A 19,151-nucleotide genomic window follows, 5' to 3' on the forward strand; every position below is an offset into this window, starting at 1 on the left:
AGCAGTCTCCACATTTACTTCCTCCTGGAGCTTCTCATACATTTTAGCAGCAATCAGAGTTATTTGCAAGAAATGCCACAATAGGCCATATTCTGAGAAATCAAAGGTTTGGTTCCTTAGCTTTCGTCACTGCTAATAATTTAAATTCTCTACAGACAGAAGAAGAGGGCCTCCTGGAGTGTGTTAGAAGTAATGAGCTCTGACTAGAAAGTTCTGCGTAGCGTTCATGCGGTGGGAGGGTCATTAATTGTCTCACATGCTCAGGGTCAAAAACTCACTGCTGGTTATGTAAACCGTTTTCAGTTGCACATATGCGATAGATGTGCATATTGAAAAATCCAGGCAGCATCAGACCTGTCCGTGACAGCTGCTGAGTCAGGGACTGCAGTGACGCTTTGATCTTGCTGAGCCCCTTTCTGCCAAAAGCCCCCCCCCTCCCCCCGCCCATCGTGCTGACAAGACTCCCGGTAAATTCCTTTTGTTCCCTGGAGCCTTCTTTGTCCTTTATAACTCCTCTAAATTCATGTGACACCTGAAGTTGGTGGTACTGGTCTTTTGGTAAATAATTATATTTTCAACAGTCTTTATGTTAAATTGTTTTTGGACTTCTAAATCAATTTATTTCACATGTTTATTAATACAAATTGCTTTTGAGTAGTCATTTCTCATGAGGGGCAGGGACCATGCCAAATACTTTTAAATTTTTCCTATAATGCATAATCCAGGATCTTGTATAAATAGATGCTCAAGATATTCTTAGTGGTGCGTATTTAAAGAATATTGATATTCTCTATCACCACCAAGAATATAGCCAAGTAAATTATTCTTTGTTAAGGAATTTTGACTTTTCCCCTTCCAGTTAATTTCATTTGATGTTAAAACTTTAGATTATATATTGTTCAAAGTTAAAGTTATTTCAAAATGTTCCATTGTTAAGAACTCTAAAAGTTAAAAAGCTGTCTCTCGTTTCAAATCGTGCTATGAGTGATGTAAAAAAATGCACATTTATGGGATTTTTGTGTGTAAAGGTAAAGAAAAATACCTGATTGTTTAAGATATAACTCATTTAATCTTTTCAATTTTTAAAATTGACTTGTAGATATCAACGAATGCTTGGAAGACAATAGCGTTTGCCAGGGAGGAGACTGCATTAACACCAAAGGGTCCTACGATTGTACTTGTCCAGGTGGATTCCAGCTAAATGACAATAAAGGGTGCCAAGGTACTTCTCTCCCCCCCTTTGTCAGAGTTTACGTAGTTCCTCAGTTCTTGATGCTTCCTGATGGTGATCTCTGGTTTTACCACTTGCTTTATATGTATTAAATGGGCTTTGCCAATTTGTATTATTAAAATACCTTTCTGATCTGCGTCAAGTACAGTCAGTGCCAGGGCAAGGATCGTAAGTCATCGCAGCTGGTCCTGATGGCAGCCGTGGCATCTCCCCACCTGGCCTTGCTGCTTTTCTGGGCCTGGAGCTGAAACGCAACTGAGGCCTAGATGTTATTTCCAGTTTGACTAAAATGCTGTCTCCATGGTCAACAGACCTGAGCCATTTTCCCTGAGATGATTTGATGGGGTCACAACCTCATTGTCCTGGGGGCTTCGGGGAGTGGTCGTGCAGGGGCTTGTATGGTTGTCCTATGAGACTGTTCTTCAGCCCCGTGTTCCTTCTTTAAGGGCGTCTGTCACATGACTAGCGTCATGCCAGGGGAGGAAAGGCCACCCTGGGGGCAAGGTCCCCCCTGCAATACTTTCTTTTCCCACATTTGCTTATTTCTAGGTACCAGGGGCTTTCAGCCCTGATGACCTTCTGTAACTGGCCTGTCTTTCCTGCTGTGCTCGCGTCTGTCTAACTGCCTACTGTGCCATTAGTAAATCCAACAGAAACTCACACTTATATTTATCTTTACGCATATTTATTTCTGATTCTTGGAAACATTATTTTTTCTTATTGTTCTTGTGCCGTTACGGAGCTCTGTTTTGTATCTCCAAGTAACACTGAGACAAAGGGCTGTCGAAGTTATTCTTCATGCACTGCTACTGAACGTGTCTGCCTGTAAATTCTGGATGGTCATGAACTACACCTCCTCTCACATGTCCCCAATTGCAGTATTCAAGGAAGGAAAGATGGTGTCTACTCTTTAAGATGGGCCCTGGAATGGCATTATATCCTCTGTCTGGATCACACACCCAGATGTGTGTCACTGAGGCACCAAAGCATGGGTCTTTGCCTCAAGATCTTTTAAAATTAATTCCCTTACTGATCCCAAGATTTAAACACACTGCCGTATACCTCATTGAATATCACGTATTTGCCATCGTGATTCAACAAGGTGAATTTTAGTTTTTCAGTATTTACAAAGCAGATTTAAATGTACTTGGATTTAATGCAGGAGAAAAGGGACATTTGAATTACAAATTTATGTGAGAATATCCATTTGGGGATGTTTACATCTTAACAAAATGAATTTTGATTTATGTAAAAATGCTAAGAGATGCCCCAACACAAACAAAAAAAATCTGAAACCTGTTTTGAATGCTAATAATTTTTGGCTGAAAGGTAATACTTTCTTTTCTGACGTCTCTCATCACAATTTTTTTGACTGAATAGAGGCAAAACCGAGTCTTAGCATAAATGGACCATGATTTGATACTGCAGATTTTATTATTACACGTCTAGAGTTAAATTGCAAGAAATTAATTTAGTCTTTTTTTTACCCTTACCCAAGGATATTTTCTCCATCGGTTTTTGGGGGGGGGGGGGGGACATTGATGTGAGAGAGACACATCGATTGGTGGCCTCCCGCAGGTGCCCCAGCTGGGGATTGAGCCTGCAGCCGAGGTATGTGCCCTTGACCAGGACTTGAACCCAAGACCCTTTGGTCCATGGCTCGACGCTCTAACCACTGAGCCAAGCTGACCAGGGCCAGTTTTGTCATTTTTTAATTAAATTTGTTTGTGATTTGATATCAACTCTCAAATATGTGACTGCTCCAAACATAGGATGTTTTATTGACTATCATTAAGTTGACTTTATTCTCTGTCGCCTTGGTGATTCCTGTTTTCCAGAATATATTAACATGTCTGCTTAAGAAAATGTAAATCCAAACGAACGAAAAGTGTTCCTGAAGCAGGTTTTAAAACCTTTACACAATAGCATCCATGAATCTGCTCTGTCACCCGCTGTCTCCTACCAGGGCCTGTTTACGTGGCATGTTCGCTCACTTTCTTTTGAACCATCTCTTTTTTTTGCTATGTTTCTGGAGGCAACTTGGTGATTTTTTGACTCTGCTTGAAGTTAGCAGCCTGTTTCTATCTAATCCCATGGTCATGTCCCCAGTCTGTAGATTGGTATAGATTTCAGTTTATTTTAATGCTGAAAATGTAACAGATGACAATGCTGATAACCACAGGGCGTGTTTTAATAACAGTGCGTGATCGGCATAAACTTTAAACCTTACCTAATAATGTGAAGAAAGCTCCATATCAGTAAGTCTCTTTCCAGTGGAAGTGTGTTTAAGAGTCTCTGCCCCCAGCAAAATTAATGACGTTCAGACAGCATGGAAATTCCATGTTCATCGTCTCGTTAGGGATGCGCTGCGTACATCGGAGATTCGGAGCACACTTCGGTTTCACGTTTTGACTTACACGTGCCAAGTTGTGCGTTTCTGTGGAATCTCCGGCCCGTGAAAGAAACCCAACTTCGATGCAGCCGGCCTTCCGCCAAGTTACCAGCAGCACAGTTTAGAAATGGCCCAATAAGTACAACCCAAATTGAATGCATATGTTTCTCTGGTTCCAGATATTCGTGTTACTCCTTCTCGGTGGTTTCCTGGAAAAAAGTCTGGGAATTCGTTTTCAGTTCCTGTCGTCAAACTTTTTATGCAATTATTTGTTAATCAGTGACTTCTTTTGAAGCACGAACTTTATGCACATTGTCCCCTGTGAGAAGCTACAAAGCAGGCGGCTTTGAAAGGCCACCTTGAGGACCTGGGTGACATCAGGAGGTCTCCAGTAACCTCCAGGGCATGCCCATGGCTTGACCTCTAGACCGGTGGAAACTTTGGGCACCTCTTGCCCAGGTAGAGATAACTCTAGGCAGCAGATTGGGAAGAAAGAATGGAACTTAAGGCTAAGAGAAAGTCGGAGTTCCAAAAAGATTACCAATCTATGATATTAGCAGCAGTTAGAGACTGAACATAGACGCTATCAGAGATTTTTATAAAAGACGGGGATTTTCCAGTGTGAAATCATATTGAGAAATAGTTAAGTAGGAAATAATTCATTCCCTTTCCTCGGACTATTTTGAAATTAGTGACAGTAACAAGAATGGAAATATTTTTTCAGAAAAATGAGTAATTCCTGCTGGGTTTCTTGCTTTGCTTTAGCCATGGCTAGGCCAGCTCGTTGGAATTATATGGCAGACTGAAGGGTAAAGAGTTCAGGACTGATACAGAGAGATGGATAAAGCAGTGATGTTGCCAGAACTCCCATTGCACAATGTCAACAGGACAAAAAGAAGAGCCCAGGAGGTCCTGGATGTAGGGAAAGGGATGACTTTCTTGAGAAAGAAAGGTTGGTGGCTAAGCATGTTCTAGAGATCACGAGGAAGGTCTCAGAGCTTTGCAGTTACTCATGCCGGTTCCTGCCTCCCCTGTTATATGTGAGCATCATAATGTCAAGGGCCCCATCCTGTTTAACCTTCTCATAGGAAGCATTAGGTAAGTGCTTTTCAGTGAATTAAAGATGGACTTCTAAGAGGATGTATTGAGAACCTCTGTAGTAAGAGATAATGGAAAGACCAGGATACTGTAGGAAGAAGGAAAATGACCTTAGTAGGACGGCTTGTCTGGATGGTGCCAACGACCTGTGATAGTTTTTATGACCCTCACCCCTTAATTAAGAGAACTAGCTGAGCGCTGTTCAGTTAGTAGAGTATGAACAGAACAACAGACATTCATAATACACTGTTAAAGTGCTGTTCTAGAAGCTGGGGACTCGGAGTTAAAACATTCAGTCTCATCAAGGAGCAATCAGTGTCGTGAGGGACCCAGGAGAATAAAATAGCAGTTAAAACACGGTGTAAATAGGCAGGTCCATGTGTTAGTACCAGTGTGAACGGATGAAGCGTTCTCCAGGATTCCTTGTTGTTAACCGGGGCGCTCTTACAGTCAGTGCAGTTAGAACTGGCTTGAAAGGACACCGTGGTTACACCCACCCTTCGTGCTCTGTCGGTGCGTCACGACCCCGGCATGGGCGTGCCAGTGCTCCCCACTGGGGCAGGCAGGGCGCAGGGCGGTCAGCACAGGCTGAACCACAGCGTGCTGTGCCCACAGGTCGTAACAGTAGCAGCCACCACTCTTCCACCCTTAGTGCTGCACTAAGCGGTTGACTCTCCGTCACCCATGTCATCGTCACGAAGCTATGCAAATAATAGCTTCCTGATCTAAATGGCCCTCTTTCTCTCGTATTTTCTTTCTTTCATCCATTTTCAATGAAAAAAAGATCGGAGCCTGTTTCATTTTATGTAGTCGGCAGACATTTGTGAAGGGCTGTTTGTGAACCAAACACTATAAATCAGAGGGGCCCAGCCTTGCCCTTAAGAAGTTCACGTCCTGGGGATTGACAGGCATGGATGTGACAAGGTGTTTGGGCTACAGCAGAGTTGTGTGCGTGATAGCAGACAGAGGGGAACACGGCTTTCTCGCCGACGAATATTTCACAGATTCGACGAGACGGTTCCTCAAGGCTAAAATAAGGTAGCTTTGGGTTGAACCTATGAAATGGCTTTTTTTGGTAGGTCAAAAATGGTTGGACGTTGGCTGTTTCGTGTGATTCAACCTAAATAGTTTCCTGGCAGTCCAACTTGCCTTGTGGTCTGGTATTTGTACAAATGGTGTATCGTGCCACAAAATCAGTGTCCAACCATTTTGTAATAGATTTTTTTTTACTGTACATCTGATAGTATGGGAGAAAAAACCAGATTTTTTTCATGGCACTCTCTTTTCAATTCCAGATACTAATGAATGTGAGCAGCCGGGACTCTGTGGTCCTCACGGAGAGTGCCTAAACACAGCCGGTTCTTTTCACTGTGTCTGCGAACAGGGCTTCACCATCTCTGGAGATGGCCGTACGTGCGAAGGTAAGACAGACCTGAGGAATTCCGTGGTCGCTGCGTGATACGGCAGCGAGGCCATTGCTTCCTGTGCAGCACTCCAGGCCTCAGACACTAAGAGATAGTCCCAGCTGAAGACCCCCAGGCATCCCCGTGACTCCTGCCTGAAGTCATGGCTCAGGGTTGCTGGGATTTATAAATAGCATACCCTAAGGTTATGGTGGTGAAAATGCTCGCAGATGATTTCACTGCTGGTACTGAATCAGTGAGTCAGAATGCGCAGGAGGTGATGATTGAGGGACACGTGGGAGACCCAGAGGAAAGCTGGCAACTCCTGGGTGTAACTCGACACGGTGCTTGTTTTGATTGTGCTTTGTATAGATCACCTCCATCATTCTGTTTATAAAAATAATGTCTTGCTTGATTTCTCTGCACCATTGCCAGTAGAGATTTTCCAGAGCTATTCGTCTAATATCCTTAGCCCTAAGCCAGTATATTTTCTTACCTGTCAGTATTTATTATCCCCTAAAAGCCAATTAAGTTAAGATAACACTGTTGGCTTCCTGTTTGCGACCTCTGTGTGTTTGCAGGGATACAGCGCTGGTTATAGTCATAAGATTTATGTTCTTGATGACATTACAGTTTGATAAATTGAGGAATAATTCATCGGAGCCTTTTTAAAAGTAAACTGAGAAGATTCCCATAATCATAATTTCAATCGACCTCTTGGAGAATGTCGGCTATGAAAACCCGGCTGTGTTTTAAAGAAGTCAGTTGCGGAGGGCCTGCCCTGGGGCTAGGATAGTGCCTACATGCTTTGCTCTAAGGAGCGGAGCAGCAGGAAGTATCCGCTCCCCTCGCTCATACCACGGTGGAACCGGGCCGAGGAGAGCGACCAGGTTCATCTGAAACTAATTATTATGCTGCGAGGACTACACTGATCTTGTAAAAAGCAGGAGATCGTGGAAATTGCTCTCCTGCTGAGCAGACGAAACATCCACGCCAGATTTGGCTTCAAGTAAAAAAAGAGATAGTGCAGGGCGCGGCTGGAGCAGGCAGTTTTCGAGGGCTTTGAAATCGATCAGAAGTTGGGAAACGGAGTGAAAACATCATAAAAAGGTGGCCCGGAGAAATTTACAAGGGCGCCACGTTTCCGTGGCTTGGGTTTTGGGGTGATTTGATGTTAAGGGCTCTGGGACTGAGGCCCCGCGTGCAGGCGTGCGCGTTCCCGGCTGCAGAAGGCACGCCCTGCGTTCCAGAAGGTGCGGGTTTGCCTCCGCACCCTGCCCTGCGTCCTGGCCGGTGAGGGCTCCCTTCCCCGGAAAATAGTTCCAGTGGCCACTGCCAGTGGTCGTGCCACGAAAAAACTATGTTCAGAACAAAGTAAGTAGCCTCAAGTGCTCACTTGTCAAGACTGTCGTTCTGGAAGAATATACCAGGATAAAGAAAGTCACATTTATTTTTCCTCTTGGACCTAGTCATTGTTCTTTAGTTCTCTATCTTTTTTTAATACCCATTTCTGCAACTCGAACATTCTATATTCACTCTAATTGAGTTGCAGTTCTACTTTTGTTAGGCATTTACTTGGCCAAGACTTGAACTTAAAAGTGAGTTTTTCAAAAACGTCTAGTGCTTTGTAAATTACTGTGCGTTAGTATACTCTCTCTGGTGCTTGCTTGGTTCATTTTTTCTTTTTACTCCAGAAACTGGACAATTCTACAAGTGATAAAGTAGGTTATTTAGAATATTGTGCTCATATATGGAATCTTCTAATTATTAGGCACAGTATTCTCTTTCCAGAATAAGCTCTGCAAAGCTTCCATTTATTTGGGGCTTAATCCAATATATTAAACTGCTCCAAATTTCCTTCTGTTGGACCGACACTTGTGGCAGCAGCAGCATGTCCTGACTCCGTCCCTGGCTTCAGTGTGGGACGAAGCTAGCCCAGGGGCTCGGGATTACCTGTGGAGCTTATACACGTAGGGTCCTCGTTTTGTTATTATGTTGATGAGCTACCACAGGAACTTAACTCTTGTTTATTATATCAATTAGCCGATAGTAAAATTGGAAAACATGCCAAATGCAGGTGGTCAGGGTGGCTGGCTTCCCGATGTTTACTGAGAACAGTATCAGAAAGACTGAAACAAGTTGGGTTCAACTCTCAGGCCGGTTTTGTGTTCGTTGGAAACCAGAAAACACAGTAAAGACAACTTTTGCCAAATCAAAGAAATAAAATTGGGAGCAAGTGTGGTTTTGTTTTCAGACTTTTAGGTACATTTTCTACAAACAGTGTAGAAAGTATAAAACCATTGTTGACCACGCTCCAGGGCAGTTGGCGGTTTTGTGGCATGGAGATAGAACTCTACATCTATCACCAAAGAGAAAATATTTTCGAAAATGATTCAGCCAAGTAGGACATCGAAGGACCCTGACACAGTACTATGTTACATCTGGCTGCTTGGCCCGACGATTTTTACATTTTATAGTAGTTTTGGGGTCGGAAACTGAAAACTCTAGTAAGAGAATAGAGCCTGAGTGTTTCTTACTTTTCCAAAGAAAGGGAATTTAGGTTAACAATAGGACTCTTTCTCTCCCATGTGTGAAAAGAACAGACTCATAAGACATTCCAGGTAAGGAAGGGAAGTAGCTCCCTCTGTAAAGGCTACTGTTCTTCAGACTCATTCCCCCTGCGAATGTACTTCTGCAGAAGTGAGTGGAAATGGATGTTTAAGTCATTAGGGAGAGAGCTGAGGAAATTTTGCTGGAATATGCTGCTTTTGGATCCAGAATACATATTTTCCATGCATTGCATGATCGTCTTCTGTATAGCAACATTTGTATGAAAAAATTCATAAGAGTAGCAAAAAAAATCCAAGAGCTCTTCCGAAGCCGTTTATCACTGCTGACCTTTTAAAACCCCTGAGCTGTAGAAAATCATCTGTTCATAGAAGGAGAAGTAAACACTTCCCTTGCAGCCAAAAAAATAGACGTGAGACTTCCAGAAGGTGAAGCTTGCAAATAGGCAAGCCACCCGTCACACTTTCCACGCCACCCAGCTCCTCGGGGCACCTGGCTTCCCGCATCTGTTTGGGTGAGTCTTTTGATGTCATCGACAACCCGAGTACTTGACAGGTCATGGAACGTAGTTGTGACTAGTGGTTTTATACTTGAGACCTAAATTGTAATGCTTTAATATATTGATTCCAGGATCAGTGACTTGTTAAGCATCCAACTGATAGACTGTTACGTGGTCGTCTTGGACTCCCAGTGTGAATGGACTGCAGATACTTCTGATGTATCTGATTTCATGACTTTATTAAAACAATAGCAATAATAATAACAGCTAGCATTCACTGAGTTCTTGTTATGAGCCAGGCATACTGTGCTACCTGCATTATATCCATTTTCTCATTTAATCTGCACAACAAACCTATAGGCAGATTAAGTATGAATTGGTATGCTTTCACTGCAATGGACAGTTTAAAATAAAGACATTTGTTATACTAATAAATGCAGAGATTGTCACCTCTCATCTGCTATAGGCCTTTATTCGAATGTCACTTTCTCAGGGAACCCTTTTCTGACCACCCTTTCTCACAGTTGCTCAACCCCCTTGACTCATGTATTGTCGATTGTCGGGTGCCCTGCTAGATTCTGTAGCTGAAGAGACAGGAATCTCGATCTGTTTTGTTCCCAGCTCTGTGCCGCTGAGAATCATTAGGGCACAATAACTATTTGGTGAATGAATGAAGGAAGGAAGAGATGGTTTGTAACTCAGGAGACACATAGAGAGGATGACTCCAAATTGAGCGTGTTGTGCCCTGTCGTGGAGGCCTCCCTATTTTTTGAAGACTTTCTTCCCCGAGGCACACCCTGCGTAATCGTTGGCTTCGGCAGAGGTTGAGAAGTTAGGCTGTGGGGTCCCAGCACGCGGGCTCCAACTTTTCCTTGAGACTCTTCTAAGGCGCGTGAACTTGGGTAAGTCACTGAATCTCCTGCCTCAGTTCCCCACGCGCATAATGAAGCTAATAATAGTACCTACATGGAGTTGTCGTGAGAATTAAGTATGTTGATGGGTGTCGGCAGGTATCAACCTAGATTGGGGCCTGGCTCGTAGAACGTGCTCAGTGAATATGAATTACTGTTAGTGTTTTAAACTTCTTAACACTCGCACCCCTGTTACTGCCATTGTGTCCTTAATATTTGGGCACCTAGAAGGAGGGAGCATTTACATCTCTTTGTTTTTATTTGATCAGTGCTTACAAAATATACATCATGCAGTCAGAATACATAAGCAGTTGTGGATTAAATTGTCTGGTAGTTCTTAAGTCCAGGTCTGGATATAAATTGAATTACTGTATTCTGTCTACTTTTAAACCCAACATTTATTTTAAGTCATACAGAATACAGTACAGCGACTCATTTATACATAATTGGCTTTAATTCTTACCCTTGGTTTCCCCTCAAAGTTTCTGTGACTGACGGTGCCCATTCACCTCCTCAGTATTTCAGGCTTTAAAATGCTTTATGTGTCCATGGCCCGTAAACTGATGGCCACGGCGGATGCTCCTTTGCGTTTCAGCCCCGGGGTTATTTCTAGAGGTACACTGTCTGTTTCCTGTGGTTTCAGAACTGATCTCTCTTGGCCGCTTATTTGAATGCGGAAAGAGAAAAATTAGAATAGTGAAAAAAATGGGAAATTTTTGGCTGATTTGATATTGCCTCTGGGGCCTGAGAGTCAAAAAGATGGATCTGGGGCTTGATGTGTTTGGCAGGGGCCGAGGGCTCTCTCCCAGGCCTCGCTGGCAGCGCCTCTCAGTGTGAAGGGCTGTGCGAAAAGCCAGCGGAGAGTCTGGCTCTGAAGTTAGACTAAGGTGTTTATTTTTAAGCAAATCTCAGGTGTAAAAATGTAAAACTATTAAATTAATGCAAAGATAATCCAAGTGGCTATAAATAAATATAAGACAAAATAGTAGTGCATTTAAAAAACGTATACGGTGTAAACGCACAAATGTATCTTTCACACGTACGATCTTTTGCAAGTAGTAATTATGGTAGGAGAAATATGCAGTGAAGTCCAGGATATTTTCCGCAAGTATCTAAAGAACTTTTTCTGAATGGCATAGAATTTATTTATACTGGAGAATTTATTCAAATATTCTACTTTTTGTGACAGTCCATTATGTAATAGCCAATTAAGATTTTTTTTTTTTAACCTTCTAGAGTAGAAATGTTCTTTTAAAGCTTTCTTCTCATTTCTTTCCTTTAAATTTTTAGACATGTTTCTTTTCTGTAGCAAATTCAAATCCTTCTCACTCACTTTTTCAGTTTTTATGTAACCTGTTGATCCCTACTGGGAAGAAATAGGAAGAAAATGGCTTTTTAAATTCAGAAATCCACTTGGATTCTCTGTTTCTCGAAAGAAGCAGAGATGACTTCATGTGTTTACAGGTTTGGCCTTTGTGACAAGAAAAAATACCTTGTTTCTCTTTAAAACTATACTACTTTTCAGCGTCATTGGGAATTTTTCCTTTAGCTGCCCCAGATGCTGTTTCCCATCTTGCCTGTAATGCTGAGGTTTCGCTGTCACTGAGCAAGCGTGTGCCGTAGGCCGTGGCAGCCCCTCGGCTCCGCCCGTGCCCTTGTTCCCCGAGTGGCAAGGGCCCGGCCAGGCACCCAGCAGGCCTCCCGCCTGTTCAGTGACACGGCGCCCTCCCAGCCGCAGAGCCCGAGCTTCCTGAGCCCCCTCCCAGCACAACTGAGGCGGCACCTGCGCTGTTTTCTTGGTCTTTCACTGCATGAGCTCATTAATACAGTTGAAAATGTAAAAGCCAAATACTCTACTTGGATTTTTTTTTAAGCATTTAATCTAAAATGATTTTGTCCATTAGGATTTTCATCCTTGGCCCTATTTTGGATGCTAACGAGAGAATCTTTGTCTTAAAATTTTCATTTCATAATAACTCTCCGTCACCTTTTGCAAAACCAAAAATAGCGTATTTGGGACAGAGTATTCAAATAATTCCCTTGACTCATGGTGGGTCATATAGAAATGTTAAATTTTAAGGAAAGATGCATTGGGTTACATATGGTCTCTTATTTTCTCCTGTATTGCTATTAAAAACAAAATCAGAAAATAGCTTGATTTCATTATGCACTCAGGAGAAAATTTTTTTGGAGTATTTGAGTGGCTTACAATGGATCGATAGGGAGTGGTGATCAGGATTACTATTCAGAGACCCTTAATATTTTAGTCTCATACATATACTTCCTACCAATGGGAAGAAGAGAGAAAATGAGCTTTTAAAATGGTTAAGATTGTCTTTAATTAGGCAATATAGCAGTTATGGATTGGCTTTTATTTTTTTTTTCGGTAAATTTTTTAATTGGTTAAAATGCTTAAAGGAAAGTCTGTAAATCACAGGGGTAGAGCCTGATAAACTTTACTGAATGAGCACACTTGGTAAGGAGCCCCTGAACCCTTCCTCTGGCTTCCTCCTGATTGTTACCCACTGCCCTCGGTACGCACAGCCGGCTGTGACCATTCTTCTGTCTTCATTGAGGTGCCTTTGTTTTGCACGCTGGTAACCATTAAATCAGTGGAATCATATCATAGGGACTCGATGTGTCTGGCTCGCTCATTCAGCATTATGTGTATAAGCTTCATCTGTGTCGTATGTAGCAATACTTCATCCATTTTCACTGCTCTGTAGTGTTTCACTGTGTGAATAAACTGCAATTCTTTGTTACCGTTCTATTGTTGATGGACATTTGGGCTACTTCCAGTTTGGGACTGTTGTGAATAATACAATTTTTGTGGCTCTTTTTTTCGTTGTTGTTAATCTTCACTCGAGGATATTTTTTTCCATTGATTTTTAGAGAGAGGGGAGGGAGAGAGGGGGGAGGGAGGGAGGGGGGGAGGGAGAGAAACATCGATGTGAGCGATGTGTTGCCTCTTGCACTTGCCCCAACCAGGGCCGGGGATTGAACCTGCCACCCAGCTACGAGCCCTTGTCCGGGAATCAGACCTGCAACCCTTTGGTGTGCAAGCTGATGCTCTAACCACTGAGCACCACTGGTCTGGGTGACTGTTCTTAACCATGTCTTTTAGTTGACATAATCACTAATTTCTATTGGATATTACCCAGAGGTATAATTCCTAAGCCGTAGAGTATTTGTACGTCTCAGTTTCACAGACACAGCCAGTTTTTGAGTACCAATTCATTAGTGTGAGTTCCAGCTCCACATCCTTGTCGATAGTGGGTATTGCCAGTCCTTTAAATGGAAAGCCATACTGAGTAATTATTTCATCATGGTTTCAATTTGCATTAATCTTGTAAGTATTGATGTTCAGCAACTTTTCATACCCTTATTGGCTTTCTGGTTATTGCTTCAGTTATCCAGTTCTGTACAACAAGCCTCTTTAAAATGAGGTGCTCAGTACAACAACTCTCTTAACGATCATTTCCAATGTAACCACATTCTTAATTTTAACTCAGAGTCCAGTGTTTTAATTATTTCATTTGCGATCAGTACTTTTTGTATCTGTAATCTTTGCAAATCCTAAAGTTATTACGATAGTCTTCTATGTTGTCATCTGAAAACTTTATTGTTATATTTTACCTTGGAATCTGTAATCAGCCTGACACTGATTTTTGCAAGTGGTGTGAAATAGACATTTACATTTTTCCTAAGTGGATGTCCAGTTGGGTCATGACCAGTTATTGAGAAGATCATCTTTTCCCCACTGATCTGCAATGAGAACTGTAGTGAACCATGTAATCAAATATACAGTTGACCCTTGAAAAATGCAGGGATTAGGGGTGCCCAGCCCATCATCCCCAGGGCAGTCAAAAATCTGCATGTAACTTGACTCCCCCAAAACTTAACTATTAATTGTCTACTGTTGACCCAAGCCTTACCAATAACAAACAATTAACACATATTTTGTATATTATATGTATTATATACTATATTCTTACAATAAAGTAAGCTAGAAAGAAGAAAATATTATTAAGAAAGTCATAAGGAAGAGAAAATACATTTACAGTATTTATTTTTTTTTAAATCTGTGTATAAGTGGACCCCCACAGTTCAAACCTGTGCTGTTCAAAGCTGTATATGGGTCTGTTTCTTTCTTCCTCACTACATCCACAAGTTTATCCATCCTTGCACCAGTAACATAGTGTCTTAATTATAGTAGCTTTATAATGATTTTTAACATAAGTTCTAAATTGTCTAATTTTATTTTTAATTGAGATTGTCACTGCTATTCTTGGTCTTTGCATTTCTATACAAATTTTATAATCAGCTTATCGATTTCCACAAAATACTCTGCTAGGATTTTTATTAGAATCGCATTGAATCATTTGATCAGTTTGAGGAGATTTGATATTTTACAATATTGAGTCTTCTAATCCATATTCCTCTATTTATTTAGGTTTTCTTTCATTTGCCTTGGTTTTTGTTATAATTTTTTTGTGTAAAGTCTTACACAACGTTATTTAGACTTATTCTTAGGTTTTTGATATTTTATATTGTTGTAAATGGAATTTAATAGTTTTTTACCCTTATAATTGTTAGTAGTGTATAGAGCCGTCATTGCGTTTTGCACATTGACCTTGTATCCGTGACCTTACTAAGTTCACCTGTTATTTCTATTAGCTTATCTGCAGATTCTTTTGGGGTTTTGTACCTATATAATTATGTTGTCTATAAATAATGTGGTGCAAGTTTTACTTTCTTCCGGTAATTATACCTTATATTATTACACTGCCTGGGACCTCCCCTGCAGTGTGGAATAGAAGTGGTGATACCAGTGCATCTTTCCTTTTTTTTTTTTTAATCCTCAGCTGAGGATATTTTTTCCATTGCCTTTCAGAGAGAGTGGAAGGGGGAGAGAAGGGGGGGGACATCGATGTGAGAGAGACACATCCATTGGTTGCCTCCTGCACGCACCCCGACCAGGACTGGGGCTCAAGCCTGCAACCGAGGCACCTGCCCTTGACCGGAATTGAACCCGAAACCCTTCAGTCCTCGGGCTGACGTTCTAACCACTAAGCCAAACCGGCCAGGGCCGGTGCATCTTGCCTTTAAATCTACTTTGTCTGTTATTAGTGTAGCTACATATGGTTTCTTTCAGTTAGATTCTTCATGGTTTATCCTTTCCTGCCTTTCCATATTCTCATACTCAAAGATTTTTGTGAGCAGGATAATATTAATTTTTTTTTAATCAAGACTGACCATCTTTGTCTTTTAATTAGAGAATTTAGTTTCTATATATTTAACATAATTACTGGTATTTTCTTCAGATCTGTAACTTACTCTTTGTTTTCCATTTGTCTCATCTCTTCAGTTTTTTTCCTTTTCTTTCTTTTTTTTTTTTTTTTTTTGCCTTTTATTATGTCATTTCTCCCCTGCTTTTTCATATGTATTTTTTGAAAGAATGTTTCCCTGTGATTTTTTTTGGCTGAGTAGTGTATGAAAGGGAAATCGGTGCACCAAAAGTTAAGATAATTTTGGGATCTGAAACACGTTGGCCCAACGTCTACTTCACATAATAGAAAGTGAAATTGTATGAAATACTTATCTGTATACAGAAGAAAAGTCAATATTCAGATAAAAAACATTTATAACTAGAAATTTATCATTCGTATTTCGGAAGGGATTAGGTCCAAAGTGTTTCTATTTTTCATTGAACACAATCTCTGAATTTAATGTTCAGAAGACTGTACTTTTGGACAGTGTGTCCAGAGTTTTTTAAACTAAACAAATATAGCTTTGTATGCAAAAAAAAAAAAAAAATCCTTGGCTAGATTGAAAAGAATTTAAGTTTTTTTTTGTCTTGGGGAATTTGGTTTTTCGTTTGCTTGTTTTCAGTTGCAGTTGCAAATGTTGAGAAGTGCTGTGGTTTCCTAACTTAAAATATGTGTTTACTATTAATAATAATTAGCAGCATTTTCTCATATATAATTTTTGTCCTTTAAAGCAAGGTCAATTTTTTTAAAGATCAAGAGTATGATTAGGACATATTCAAGTACAGTGGTCTATGAAGTCATTCATGTGGGTGCATCAGGTAGGCAGTTGGGTCAAGTTAGATCTAACACATGGGTGGGAAGTTCAGGCTGGAGATACAACTGGGGGTGCCAGCTGTAGGTGGCATTTGGAGCTATTAGAATGAATGAGGGCACTAAGAGACATAGTAAGAAAAGAGGGCCTGGGACTAGACAGTGTGAAACTTCCAAATCTAGGGGTCAAGTAAAAGAGAAAGGCTGTGTGGGAGTCGCCGAAGGATTAAGAGGAAACCCAGGAGCATATAGGACCTTGGAACCAACCCATGGGCAGAGGGGCCAGCTAGGAAAGCAAATCCCTTGAGAAGCTACCTTGTCCGTGGAGGAAACTTGCAGAGGTTTAGGGGGAGAATTCCTTGCTTGGACTGTTCCACATGGTAGATCATTCTCTTATCACGGAGGCCTGGGTTGGAGTGGCAGTGAGTGGCTGGAAGCACAGGGCCCAGCTTTGAGGCCAGTGCAGGAATCCTGGTGCGAGATGGTGAGGCCCCGACTAAGGATGAGAGGAGGGGGCAGATTGGAGACAGAACCAAGAGGTAAAATCAGGAGAGCGTGATGCTTGGGTGCAGGGAGTCATCGAGGATATCTCATGTGTTTGGATAAGATGACTGGGATGATGCTTGTGATTTTAGGGTGGTTTTCATTAGGAGTTATGGTGACTATACAGTGTCCACGTGATGTTAATTAAATCAAAGCAAATTTTGGTTTAGTTTCTCTAGAACTTCTAGCTGTTTTCAGAAACCAAATGGGAGGCTGTTCTCGGTGGTGGTTATGGAATAATTTAAGTAAATCATTTTTAAAGGAGTGAATTTCAAGGCTGGATTTAAAAAAAAAAAAAAAAGGACTCTCATTGGCCAGTGTTGTTTTCTAGAATTTGTGTTAGAAAGTCGGACTTGAAATAACTCTTACCTCTGTCATTTCTGTTGCTCATCTTAGGTTGCAAGCTCTCAAAGCATGCTTGTGACCGTGGAGGCCCCAGGTTCCCCCCCTTCTCTGCCAGGCAGCAGTGTGGCAGGGAGCCTCTGCACAGGGACGCCGTGCTGCATGGCTCTCCCCCATTTCCCAGAAGGAAGTTCTTTTCCGTAACACATAAGGCCCATATTCTTCAGCCTGGCCGATGCTGCCAGACCTCAGTGGCCTGTTTTTTAAAGGCTCTTTCCATATCCTATTGTATTGTCTGGACCAGCTCCAAATCCAGTTTTTAATTTCCTATTGGCTAAATTTTATTTTTTTCTCTAAGGCCTCTCGCTCATCTTCATTTAATCCTGGCTTCCCTCCTCTGCCGGGAGAGAGACCTTAATCTCTTGTGGGCCAGCAGCCATGCCATTTAAAAATTCCTTTGGGCAGCAGTTCAGCTGGTTTAACATTGTTCAATCCCACTTCTTGGCTGGGACTCCCTGTCTCCCGATCTGCTTCTGTTCCTTTCAGCAGAGGAGTGTGAGGGCTGTGTTCTTCCTGAAGCTGGCCCCCTGCCTCCCGTCAGTGTAAGCCCCTTTAATTAGGCTCTGTTTTCCTAAGGTTCTGGCACCAAATATTTAACCAATTCCAGTTGGTTAGGAGGCCTTGGGCTGAGAGAATGGGTCATTTCCTCTCTGTGAAGAGATCCAGAGAACAATGCTGGACGTGGTCCTGGGACCTCCTGCGGCTTCTACACTCTTGGTGCCCATTGGGCCTTTCTTCCCAGGTTCTCCTAGAAAAGTATCTTCAGGGCAACAATACCTCGGGTATTTAGATTTCAAGCGTGATGATGCTTGCTGACGAGGCCTTGTTTAAAGACGAGCTGGGGGTGCTTGGTTAGACGGCCAGTCAGTGAGCGGCCGTCGAGGAGTGGGCTCTCTGACTCCCACCTTTGTAGTAGGCAAACTCCGGTGCGCCTGGTGGGCTCACAGTTTGGTTAGTTCTGTTCACACTCTCAGACCGACCTCTTATGGCCATCACCATAGTGGGAGGCAAGACGTGGATGGAGCCACAAGCTCAGATTCCGAAGATGGTTCCTGCCCTGGGCCCTGTTCGGTGCCAGCTCCACCGCTGACTGGTTGCACAGCCTCGGGCAAGTCGCTTCCCCTCCCTAGGCCTGCCTCTGGCTCTCCAAATGAAGGGTTTCCAACCCAGTGACCTTGAAAGTCCCCTCAAGCGGAGGCGAACCCTATCATTCATGTCAAGATGCTTTCACGACAGGAAGGCTTTTTGTTCCCAGCCGCGCCGGAGCTGCGGCGGTTTTTCCGTGAGCGGCCCCTTTGCTAGCACCGGGCTCTGCCCCGTCCGCTCCCCCGCGTTCCCTGCGGGCGCCCAGGAGGCTCGGCCGTGAGCCGCTTCCTCCCGCAGGTAGATGCGTCCGGCTCAGAATAAAGGGAAAAACCAACAAAGGTAGGATATGTTAAAATACAAAAAAGAAGCAATTTTTTCTTAAAGAAAACAGACTGAGGAATGGATCTGAGAGAAGGAAACCAAATCATTTAACTGAAAAAAACAAGCCCCTCTCTCCCCATACACATACTCTTCTGTACATAACACAGAGAACCTAATGGAACTGTCGAGGCTTGGTTACGGATCCCATGGTTGAGGTCTTTGAACGCAGTTGTCTTTTTTAGTGAGTAACTAAGGTTTGCCTGACCCCAGCCCCATTTAGAAAATCATCCCTCCTCTTCATACTTTCACACTTTCTCATGGTTCATCTTATTACTTAAGCAAGAGGGCGATGCCAAGTGTCTGGCCTTAAATCTTTATTTGAGAATTAAGGGTATATGGTTAGAGTTCTGCTTCCTGTGGAGCATCCCTGATAACAATCAGTAGGTTTTTTGAAACTTTCCATCCATTGAGAAAAGGTACTAAATAAAAAGCATATGGATCTCCCACGTAAGTCAGTGATTAAGACCCTCCGAGTGTGGGCCTGTCAGTCACTTACAACATCACTACTTTAAAAATGAGCTCCCGGTAGTTCTAGATGCCCGGGACTGTGCTTTATT

At 42.3% G+C, this 19,151-nt stretch overlaps 1 protein-coding gene across 10 annotated transcripts in view; it reads left to right on the forward strand.

Moving 5' to 3' along the window:
• The window catches only part of LTBP1 (latent transforming growth factor beta binding protein 1), a 313,293-nt gene that overhangs the window by 246,251 nt on the left and 47,891 nt on the right, over positions 1 to 19,151 (forward strand). For all 10 annotated transcript variants that reach the window (XM_087823460.1, XM_087823461.1, XM_087823462.1 and 7 more), the window contains 2 exons: positions 1,100 to 1,222; positions 6,017 to 6,142. In XM_087823460.1, coding sequence (XP_087679586.1) covers positions 1,100 to 1,222; positions 6,017 to 6,142 — 249 coding nt within the window. The remainder of the gene's footprint in view (positions 1 to 1,099; positions 1,223 to 6,016; positions 6,143 to 19,151) is intronic.

This window comes from Miniopterus natalensis, chromosome 13, assembly GCF_054644295.1.
Source record: "Miniopterus natalensis isolate mMinNat1 chromosome 13, mMinNat1.hap1, whole genome shotgun sequence".
In the NCBI taxonomy this organism is placed as follows: domain Eukaryota; kingdom Metazoa; phylum Chordata; class Mammalia; order Chiroptera; family Miniopteridae; genus Miniopterus; species Miniopterus natalensis.